Raw genomic sequence first — 12,863 nt, forward strand, 5'->3', positions numbered from 1 at the left:
GTACACGCAGCATTTTAATTTTAAAAAAATATATTATAAAATTTATTTATTTATATTTTTAAAATTAATTTATTATGTAATAAAATTGATTAAAATGTATTAAAAATGTAAAGTTATTAGGGACATTATTTAACGTTTATAACAATTAATTTGACGTAACTTTATTTCTTAAACGTATAGGACAAAAGCAATGATGAGTTACTCTATATCGCTTGTAAAGTATTCAGAGTAACATTACGGATGTAATCAAAATCATAGACTAGTAAGTAAATACTTTTATAATAATCCAAACTTTACTGTCTTGCGGGCTTAATTTAAATATCTCATTTTGTCTAGTGGCGGTTAGAACCGTAAGTTATTTCATTCCTTATGAATCTTCCCAACAATAGCATATCTAACGATGTCTTATTTATAATCTAAGTAATATTCGTTTCGAGAAACGGTTGAGGATAATGACCTATTCTTGAATATTCCAATTTTCTATCTATTAATTACGATGTATATCAAAAGAAACAGAATAAAAATTAATAAGAATTAATACATCGATTAAATAATTAGCAGAAATAAACAGTTAAACGGTATGTAGAAAAAAAAATGTTTTAGTAGTATCAGTAATGTTAAATAATTGATCAAAGATAAGGTAAATTATTTTTTTATCTGATGCTGTTCGTCTAACAATAATGTAATAAAATATTGTAATGAATTTTGTAAATTATATATCATATTTATTTTAAAAGTAAACATAAAATGTTTTTTCATTGTATAATACACGATAATTATAACTTTTACATTTTTAAATAAATAAAAAAATGTAAAAGTTTACAATGATTGTGTAATATATAATGTAAAAACACACTCAATCTATTCTGTATTTTAGAAATGAGATTTATAAAGTTAATCAATGTACAAAACTTGATATAATTTTTAATTTTCGTAATATAAAATTTATTTTAATACATAAATTTTTTTTGAAACATCATTTCTCATTACTTCTCGCAATTAAAACTTAAAAAAATAATAATTTTGAAAGATAAAAATCTATCGTTTAACTTTTTCGTGTCTATAATGATGTAACAAATTATGAAAAAAAAATTTCTAAATTTATTTTAAATTCTTTGCTTTATGACTAAACAGTTTAGTTTACTAATTTCAGGTTATAAATGCTAATTGCCATAGTTGGCAATAAAAAGCAAATAGCTAGTTAATGCTCCCCTTGCAATTAAATTATTCAATTAGAATCCATAAACATTAATTACAGTTAGATTCTAATGATCTTTAGCCTCTCTGATTGTTTTTTACTGTACAGAAATCATCATGATTTTTTTAAAACAAAAACTAGTGTTTTTAGTATTTTATTTGTGCAATTGAATTTCTGTCTCATTAAAATTTAATTTGTTACAATTACAAATTTAAATGGTATTTTTAGATGGATGACATTTCAAAATATTTTTAAATAGTAATTTTGTTTACTATTAAATTATTTATTATTAACTCTTGATACAAGATGCTATCAGTTTGTTTATTTTTCTAGTTTATATAGACTCAAATAGACTAGACTCAAGTTTAAACTATTAATTTTTTTTTTAAACTTAGAAATAAGTAAAATATCCTTTAATTTTGGTATAATAATTTTAATAATATATCCAAAAAAGATTTATTTTAAATTTTAATAAAAAATTTAAAATTAAAAGTATATTTAAGCACGCTATTATATTTAAGCATTGTGTCAATAACAATGTTATAATTTAATTACTTTTATTATTTAATTTAAAAAGTTTTAATCATTAATTAAAAAAGAATTTTTTAAAATATTTTTATCGATTTTTTTTCTTAACTGTAAATTTTTTTCTACAGATATAATTTTCAACATGTTTTGTTATAGTTTTAATTGTTAAAAATGTTTTAAAACATTTTTAAAACCAGTTATAAAAAGCATTTACATATTTTTATCTAAACTGCCATAAATATATATTAAAATCTAAATTTGTCCAGCAATTTCAACCATTTATTAAACGGAAGTGGATAAGTTCATGATGTAGATGAATGGGAGATGAGAAAATCAGAATGATTATTTCATCGCTATCATAAGTGGTAGCATACAATTTACTGATCATTTCCAGTCAACGTATCGAAAAGGCAGACAAAACAGGCGAAAGTAGTAAAGCTAATGGGTTTGGCCATTTCCTAATCCTCAAGGGCATTGGACAGCCCTATTGCCATAGTAGCAGAGTTCTACAAGACTATATACAACCATCATTTCTTTAGTTTTTTGCTTAATGCAGTCCTGTAACATCATGTTTTCTCAAATCTAAGACTATTGTTTGTTTGTGGATAACGATGGTCTTATAAATAATCATTTGTGCAAATTCCACATAACGATGTCAAACTGCAATTTAACTTCCACTTCTGCTAGAAAGGGATCAAAATGAAATATTTTTAAACTTATTTTAATGATAACCTATATTATTTTAATGATTCCATGAATTTTCCATTTAAACTATTGTCAACTGGAAATTGTAATTTATGTCAATTTTCAAACTTTTAAATCTTATTTAAGTACGTTGCATTATTAAGTTTAAAGATTTATCAAATGAGGTTTAGATTCTTTTTTTTTTCTAGTTGAAAATTTTATATTTAATAACTTTATAGAATAATTAGTACAAGAAAAAAAGAAAGAAATATTTAATTTTTCTATTTATTTTGAACATAAATAATAAAATTTATTTAGTAAATAAATAGATACATTTAGACATTTACGTTAGACTGAAATTTTTATTTGTTGTAATTTAAAAACACAATATTTAATCATTGTAATCATAAAATATATAATCACTATTCTGTATTTTATGGCTCTTACAAGAAGTATGTAATGATTAAATTTATTTTTACTTTACATTTTTTTTTACCAAAATTTAAAGTCTAATTTTTCATATATAAAAAAGTGTAAGAAAACTTTCTGAAATTACAATAATTGCTAAACATCTAATTAAATTATATTTAAATCTAGTTAAAATTTATTTTATTTTATTTTTAAAAAAGCATGCAACTTTTTCCGTTGATATTCCCGATAACTGCCATAATAATGACGATAAAAAATTTCATTAACTCCTTATAAACTCGCGCTTGCTAACCATATTGATTTAAAACAAGAAATAAAAACCAAAAAAAGTTCGATGACAAAAATTACTAAAGGTTTTTAAAGTTATGACATGAAAAGAACTTTTTCTCTCGAGATTGTAATTTTTCTTGGAATCTAATTATGGTGTTTCATAAGTAGTCTTATTGATGAAAAATATTGATTTGGTGAGTATCCAATCGAATTTTACGTTAACAAATAATTCTTTTAAAAAAATAATAATAATAAGAAAAAAAAGATAAATCCGATTATACTGAGTCAACACTGGAGTTCTTATTTTTATGATTAAAACTGGAATTTTGTAATACTTTTGACAAAATCGGTTTTCTGGGTTCTTATATGAGGCATTAAGGATTACTAATATGATTTCAATCAAAATTTACTTTTTGTTATTTTAGGGAGGATGTTTTTTCGGAGATTTATTTATTCATTTCAAATTACATGAAAAGTTTTACAATTTCATATTTAAATTACATTAATTATTAATTAATTATTGATAAAATAGAATTTTACATATTTTATTATTATAACAACAATTATAATAATTAAATATGTACATTTATTTATTTATTAACTTAATATTACATTTGACATTTTATTTTCTAACACAAATGTTTTCTAAAAATATGTGATTGCAAAAACATGGCACAAAATTTTTTTTATNATATGAGGCATTAAGGATTACTAATATGATTTCAATCAAAATAAATTAAAACTGAATAATAACATAATAGTCTATATAGAAAAGAAATTTCGAATTTATTTTCTTTAATTATCCGTGTACAAAGTGAATTTATTTTCTATCCATGGGGATAACTATGGATTTTTGTTTTTTTTTTTTTGTTTCTAAGATTCGATTTCTACTTTGTAAATTAGCAATTTTTGTCATGTTTAAGATTCTTATTATTAAATTAAGTTTAAAATTCAATGAAAATTTTCATCATTACCAGTTCACATCTGAAATTTGAATTTTTAAATTGAAGTTTGAAAACAATCATTTGATTGAATTGGGTTATTTTAATTGCAAATCGGGATTATGGCATCCGACAGTCAATTTAAGCTAATTTTGTTATTGTGATTAGTTTCAAGCTGGAAACGTGCAGAATTATATTATCAAGCGTAACAAAATATTGACTACGTCTCGATTATTTTAGAAATCTTTATGTATATAATTCAGGTTAATAATTAATCAGAACAAGTATTTTTATTTATTTTTTTTCTGCAATAGAACTTAATAAATCATTAATGAATTAATATCAAAAGAATTTTATAAAAAAAACTTTTAAGGGGACACTTAACTACTAACAAAATTTTCATCATGAATATTTTATTTCGTGATATATTTATTCGTTTAAAATAAAACTACAAATGAAATATTTTCAGTAGAATTTAAGCTTTAATATTTTTCTTAACTATTAAGTGTCTTTCAGTCACGCTTTAGCCATCAGTTAAAAAATTATTATACAAAATTATTTACATTCTACAGAATTTATTAAAAGAATAACTTTTTAAACCTCTTACCTACCATAAAACATATCGATTTCTTCAGTTAGTAGTTATTGTTTGGTGGTATTCTTTTATTAAATGACGAAGGTGACTAACAATCACAACTTATGTGAATGACATCTGCGTTAGTTATAAAGAAAGTTAGCTAAGACCAAAGCGAAGTAATGCCACTTATTAGTCGAGCTGACTTGGCATTGATTTCTAAGGATAGTTAGACGTTTTGTTTATCTGCGATTTTCTTCTTTTTCTTTACTAATATGTTCATCGGAAATCATTATCTTTCGTCAGCTGCCACTTTCTCTATTTGAGAGAAGTAACATTCAGAATAATTACTTTACAAGCGAAAGAAAGGTAAAAATTATTAGGAAGAAGTGAATTCTTCCAACTTTCCCAATTATCAATTCTTAACGGTTTAAGCTATTTTTCTCTATTTTGTAAATAGAAATATTTTCATTTATAAAAGCCTCTCCATTCATGTATAGTAAATTCGAAATATTAAGAATATTTCAAATTTTCTTTGATTTTTTAAAACTCTTACAAGAAGTAAAACCAAATTGAAATATAGATTATTTTTAATTCTATAATTTCAACATTTCTCTTTGCAAACCATAGCAAATTTTCATGCTGAGTAAATGGAATACATTTCGACTAATCAACAAATGCAGTATATTTAATAAGAAACGTTATATTTTACAAAACTTTTGAAACAATCAGTAAAGTTACAAAAAAAATTTTTTTTTTGATTTCTTTGCTCTTTTGTATCTATTCATATTAATCGAATGATTGGAAAAGTTTTGTGATGGACGAAATCACAAACAATAGCGTTTTCTTTTGAACCAAGATTGACAGTATTACTGTACAATATATCCTATCAGGCAGAAATCCCATTGAACAAAATACTCTATGACATAAAGTACTTTGAAAGACATGTTCGTATAGTAAGCTACTTTATTTAATAAAAAAAAGAATCTATTGACGGTATACATAGTAGAGACGATTATTTTTTTCATTATTTTCGAGTTTGATTTTTGAAGACTTCTATCTTTTACATTATTTCTAAATATATAATTTATTTTCTAGTATTTTATTCTTTGTTAATTTTTGCTTTCAGGAAAACACAAAGCCATTTTTAAAAAATATATATTTTAAAAATATATTTTTATATAGCATTTATATATTTTTATATCCTATTATTTCTTTGTGCTAGGATAAATTCTGATATCCATAAATATGTTTCACAGTACATTTTCTTTTGTAAAATATAAACAATTTAGTAAACCTATTTTTCTTAAAATAAATATTATTATTTTATCTAAAAAATATTTAAAAGTTGTAAACTTTATGCTACTTTAAATAATAAAAAAATAATATATCTGTAGTAATCATTGCACAGTATTAATTATTTTAAGAAAACAAAGTCGCAACACGTTTAAATTATACACATAAAACGATTCATTTATGCAAACAATTCCTTTTACTTTAATACTTTTTGAATTTAAAATAAATTTTCGTGAATCAGTAAGTTTGTATTCGTTGAACGATTCTATTTAAAACAGAAAAATATTTCATTTGTGCATAATCCAATAAAAGATGCATACTAAATCAAAATGGATTATCCTCAAAAATAGCTTTTACATTTTAAATTATTTAAGAAGCTGTCACAGAATCGAAAAGAAAAAAAAAGAAAAAGAAAACATATGATCAATATAAATTATTTAAACGCAATGTGAAGAATATAAAAAAATAAAAAAAAACCTATATTACTCAGAATGATATTAAAGTTAGATATTCTCTGTACAACTAGAGAAACAATCGATACAAAGATAGGCTAATGGAGTGGATAAGAAGTAATGCAGAAGAGGATGTCTCATCTAAAGGAAAGAAGAGAGTTTATTAATTATAATTGCATTTTTTACGGTTCGCCAACTGAAATGAATTGCTCTTAGGAGTGCTATTTTATTATTATAGTAGTAGGGAAATCGTAATGGAAGAATTAAAAATCCATGAACTCTTATTAATTAAATCGTGCTCGATTTCATATAAGTAGCAGATTTCTTTTCTTTATTTGCTTGAATTTGTCAATTCCATTCTCTAATTGACTAATTGTGTTCATTATAAAAGTACAATCTTAAGTTAGTAAGTCAATTTTCAAATGTAAAAAAGTTAACTGAAGTTACACGAAGTTTTCATACTATTTTTATATCTACTAGAATCATGTTTCTATTTTTAAGGAGAGTTTGTATCTAAATTATGGAAATTTAAACTGGAAAGGAAGTTAAATTGATTATTTGAGTCTGAAGGAAAGAGTGTTTTAAGATGCATTATGGCTTCGTAAGCAAAAAATAAAAATAAAAAAAAATGTTACATGTTAAGGATTTGCAAGAGTACTATACTAAGAAAAAACATGGACATTATTTGACTGTTGAAAAAGAAATAGATATTCCAAGATGCTATCGATGAGATAACTACATAAATCGATTTTTTTTTATGAAATATGAAAAAATGCATATAAATTGGGAATATATAAAAAACATAGAAAAATAATAAAATATAAAAGCTAAAAAAATTTGAAAACAAATTATATTATTTTGTAAACGTGTTTTTCAAACATAAAATATTAACTTGGCTTTAAACATTTTTGTTGCTTACTATTAATTATATCTAGTAAAATTCTTTGATAATATGCTATTGAGAATTAATTGAGATTATTATTTGAGACGTAACTCATTTTTGCTTTTTTTGTAAAATAAATTTTATTATAAAATAATGCTATATTAAAACCAAGAAGTTATGGTAGGGAATATATTAGGATTGTTTTATTGTTCTTTGAATCCGTCTAACTTAATTTAGATGGAGAAACAAAAAATTTTATTTATAATGTCTTTTTCTTTAGTAAAAACGAAAATCTAATGGAAAATTTTTTAAAGTTTCTAAAAATAATACCAGTAACATTTTTTCTTAATTCTAGAGTTCGGGGGGAAATAATAATAATTCGAGTATGAAGAAATGAATTTATCAAAGTTATACGTGTTCATTAGCAAGTTTTACTATTTAAAATAACTTTGTCTGTTTAAGTAGTTGAAAATTCATTGATTTATTATTCAATCTAACTTAATTTTGATTTAATGTCTTCCAAGTAAAGTTTGCATTAAAAGGTTTGACAAAATGACAGAAGCAGCGATTGTTTCGTGACCCTTTCTCTCCCAAGAGTAGACGAGAGACAAGCTGCAACATCGATCAACATTCTACCAGTACAACAATACACACGATTGAGTGCAATCCGTGCAAGAAATGGCAAAGATTAGTTATGAGGCGTAAAAGTATGTAAAAGGAAAACGTGACAATTTCTTTTATATATTTCCTCTCAGATAATCATTTTTATCTGTCACGTATAAAGAATTGTTTCATTTTTGTAAACGGAATTGTAATGGTGTAAGACTGGATCTATAAAATAAAATAACGATATATCTTAGATTACATCTTATCCGGTGATAAAATTCCTACAAGTATATCTGTATCTATATATATCCCGAAGACATTTTTCGAATGTGCTTCTGAAATAAGGTATACCTGAATGATCTATATAAAAAGGAAGACGAAGATTTATCATCATAGCATTATCTTGCATTCGAATATGATAAATATAATATTGATTACTAAAAATATATAAAATTATCGTTTATATATAATAATTTAAATATTATATTTTTAATTATCTTTTTAACTTTTATGAAATGTTAATCGTCGATGTTGAAAATTTATAATCGAAGAAGATGTTAGATATGAGAAGCATCTTAAATAGAATATCCAGGCCAACTGTATAGCTATTTTTAGAAATCAGCACTAATTACTCGTTATTACATTAACACACAAAATTTTCATTATTTTACTTTAAATATTTGTTTTAACAAAATTTGTTAGTCATTTTCTACATTAGAATACGGAAATGAAGGACAGATATTGTTGTGGACTGTTTGTCCTTATCAAGGAGGCTGTCGGTTCGCATCTTGTGCTAAATTACTTTGTTTAATTATCCTTATCTTGTGTCTTTCAGCCGTAAGGAATTAAGTAACTTCGGGCCTGAAGCATTTCACCCATTCAGTTTAGCATCTGTCACCCAGCAGGCTTGTCCTACAATCAAGACTAACTTTTCCGACATTTCACGTCAAAGTAAAGCAGAGAAATGAATTCTGTGACTTCATATAACTGTAACTTATATCATTTTCCACTCGCTTAGCATTACTGATTGTTCTGCCGGATGTTTTACGTTGATGCATAATAAGTTTTATTTAATCGATCATTTCTAGAATTACTAGCCAAACTTTTTAATTTCTACAAAATATTACTATAAGCTTTATAAGTATAAATAAATTATTTATTAAATAATTTAATATAAACCTACATTTTTTGAACGTATATATTAAAAATATAATTTAAAAACCTTTTTAAAATTTATATATTTTTAGAAACTTTAATATATTTTTTAAAAAAGTTTTAATGAAATATTCATCTTACGTATGATGTAGAAATTTGTGTTATGTTAAAAATGCCATAAAGTCTTACAAAAGTAACATACATAGCAAATTACATGCTTTAGGCAGATAAATATGCAATTATAAAGAAATAACACTTCATATGAATTTAAATTAATAGAAAAATTTTATGAGCTAATTTACAAATATTACAACATGTATTTCTAAAAAGGCTCGGGTATTCATAACTCTTGCTAGATTATGTCTAATATATTTGCTTATACTAACAAAATATGTTTTGTGAAGAAAATAGAGTTACAGATAGTAGTTTTCATAAGTAATTTCCATTTTAAAATAATTATTTCACGACAGAAAGTGTTAGTTTATTGTAAATGTGTTTACTTTCTTTAAAATATTATATGTGAAAGCATTCGAAGTGTTAAATGATAAAATTCACCCATTAAAGTATTTTAAAATGTACTTACCAATTAACGTGAATATATTAGCAACTTAGTATGAAAATATATGTTTTTATCATCAATTTTAAACATTAAATGTGAGATTTTACATATTTACAATGTTTATTTTATAAATAAATTATAAAATTAATTTTCTTGATATCATTTTCAAAAATATTCAATTTATTTTTTAATATTATCTCCTCGATGTCGTTAAATACACTTTTTGATATAGTGTAATGTCCTTTTTAAATAGGTAATAGTACATTAAAAATACAATTTTACAGTACAAAATAATTTTAAAATATAATTTTCGACATTCTTAGAATGTTTTAAAACTTTTTATAACTGGAATAACCTGTACCATTACATCAGTAATAACGGGTATTACAAAACTTTCAAATTAAACACGAACAGAAAAGATATTTAAATTACGAATATCAAAGATTCTTTTTTTTTTTACTCGTTTAATCTTAGAGAAATTAAATTGTTAATTTAAATAGACGATGACATTGATGTACAACATTCATTCAAAATATCTTCAATAAAATAAATTCGAACATAAAAATTCCAGTGTAAAATCACATGGATATTGCTTTAATGTTTTCTGCTTATCTAAGAGGAAAAGTCGATAGCCAAAACGTAAAGGCATCTTGACAGAATGTCTGATGTGCATGGAAACAACTTGAAACTACCACCACCTCTCTCATGATGAAGAAAAAATTTTCATATTCTGATGACGTTAACAACTTTTATGGCAAATATTTCCGAATGGCTGGTTCCCAATATCGTTTCGGATTGTTCTTTTGACCTATACACTTCTCGAAATTTGAATTCGGTACTGATTATATTTCACATATTCCACTTTACACTTTTCGTGTGCCGTAGTCATAATTTACATATCGCCTTGTTACTATGATAATAAAATCGCTTTCCGTCTGGTTTAACATGTAATGTGCTACGTTGTATTATACGTTTTATCAATTACCGTTATCCCATTAAAACGGAGTTATCGATTTATACGGTATATAATGCGTGATTAACAATGTGCTACTACATTAAATTAATACTAGTGCATAAACATAAATTTAATAATGCATTAGATGTTAAGGAATATTTTCATAAAACTTTATATTTTAAACTCGTTTCAAATATAATATTTCGTGTATCACCTTTTACAATGTGAAACATAATAAATATGAAAAGTTTGATAGAGAATCCTCAAGATGGAATTGCGTGTCAAAAGGTTTTGTCCAAACACATTGAGAACTCGTACTTGAAAAGATAGGTTAATCGAAGAATATCTACTTTAGAATTCTCATGCCGATGAACTAATGTGTTTCTTATCAAAATGCGATAAATTGTCACGCATAAGATCAGATTAATGATGATTGCTTTTATACACACTCATACATAGATTGACTATATCTTTGATCATAGTAATCAAATTTAATTATCATTAAAAGACTACATTAAATTTTTTATTATAAGATACCGTTTAAAGTATTTATTGCATTCCCTAAATATCGTCTAGGTTAATATAAAGTAAAAAATATAAAAATTACAAACTATATTTATTAACGCTTTATTTAAGGAATTCTGTAAAAAAAATCGAAATTTCAGGTGCGCAAATCGTATAAAATGCCAATATTCATTTACTTTACTTTAAATTACATAAAAAATTATTAATGTTAGTGGTTTTAACAAAATTTTTAAATTTAATACCATCAAATATAGTTAATATACAAGCAGTCTCACTTAAAAATTGCTTAAATAATAAAACGCTTACCTCCAGAAGGGGCATAGATATTAAGATAAAGACAATCTTCACTCTGGTTCCTAAGATAAGGAATCAATCGCTTTAGATATTCGAGCCTTCCAGCAGGCATCCGTTTCAACGCTTCTGTTTCATTGCTGACATCAGGATACCTTTGAGGGCAAACAGGGCTAAATCTATCGGCTGTTCTTACTCCTTTCCAATGTGGTGGAGTTACCGGGGGCATAAAACGAAGCGACCCCACAGGGGCACTAGCATAGGGAACACCTAAAAATACATCTATTGGTTGAAGACTTTTATGAGGCAAAGATATGGTATATCCTCTTAAATCCCCATACTTGGTGGGTACCACGCGGGATGCGAGACGTCTGGGATCGGAAGCCACCCACTGCCATGTAGTAATGGCAACAGTCAAGAAAATCATCAAGAAGTTTAACGTAGCCATTCTTTATCACATACTGAACTCGACTTTGATCCCAATAGTGCTGATGATTTCATCAGACTCACGAAGAATTGATAATATAGTAGATTTTTATCCTCCTTTAAATCACTACAAAAAATTAATCAGAAAAGCACACCAGATGATAAAGAGTTCGAGTTGTAAAGTAGTTTCATTTCAATCTAGGGGTTTAAAATGCCCAAGATTTTGATAAAGTCCAGTAAAAGGCACAATATAAACACAGTTGTTATCCTCATGATTATAAAATGATTGAAATATAATCCAGAAAAAATCTTCAGTATAGAAAATATGAGCAAAACTTGCACCTTCCATATTTCGATCTTTTTGTACTCACTAGTACAGAAATTATATGAAAAATGAACATGACAAGTATTAAATTTACTACTGGAACTTTTTCAAACTAAGTATTTCGAATTATCCTGTATTGGGAAGACGGGAGTTGTTTATCAGGTCGCGAACAGACCGATTCTGGTTGGCTTACGTTTGCTACTAAAACTCGCATCTTTTACTTCCTCCTCTTCTTCTCCACAGGCATGCGCAGTAACAGAGGGAGAATCTACTGATTTCAGAGGGATGGATGAAGTTATTGAAAGAGGGAAGGAAAGCAAATTGAATTCGGTTCAATTTGTCGATTGTTGTGTTTGAAGAAAGAAGATGTAGAAGGTAGAAATTCGATTCGTTGCGTATAATTTTTTTCTTTTTTGATTTGCTTTACGTTTCCTCTCACTTAATGTTAGTATAACACCTGTGGTTTTCGCACAAAAAAAAAATTTTATGTTACGTCTAATGTTATAATTCGGTTTAATGTTCTTCTACCCTTCACCGTAATCGTCAAATATTAATGATCCTTTTAACAATCTTTAATTTATTCCCTGCTATCGTGCTTTGTCTTTTTTTAAGCTCTCCTTTTCGTTTCTTTGTGTTGTGCAACAAGAGAAAATAATAATTGATGTATAAATCAGCTATATAAAAAGTTTTCATTTCAGTCTGTCAAAATGAAATTATTTATTAGCATATATAATTATGTTTTGAAATTGCTTCTTTATATTAATTA

The 12,863-nt window shown here is 25.2% G+C and overlaps 1 protein-coding gene across 2 annotated transcripts in view; it reads right to left on the bottom strand.

The window, feature by feature from the left end:
• LOC111640289 (neuroligin-4, X-linked-like) overlaps nt 1-12,319 on the bottom strand; it is a 227,224-nt gene extending 214,905 nt beyond the window's left edge. For both annotated transcript variants that reach the window (XM_023386307.1, XM_023386299.1), the window contains exon 1: nt 11,362-12,319. In XM_023386307.1, coding sequence (XP_023242075.1) covers nt 11,362-11,794 — 433 coding nt within the window. In that variant the 5' untranslated portion in view covers nt 11,795-12,319. The remainder of the gene's footprint in view (nt 1-11,361) is intronic.
• Between the last annotated feature and the right edge of the window lie 544 nt (nt 12,320-12,863).

The sequence above is a fragment of the Centruroides sculpturatus genome, unplaced genomic scaffold, assembly GCF_000671375.1.
Source record: "Centruroides sculpturatus isolate CEXI.00-Female unplaced genomic scaffold, Cexi_2.0 scaffold177, whole genome shotgun sequence".
Classification (NCBI taxonomy): domain Eukaryota; kingdom Metazoa; phylum Arthropoda; class Arachnida; order Scorpiones; family Buthidae; genus Centruroides; species Centruroides sculpturatus.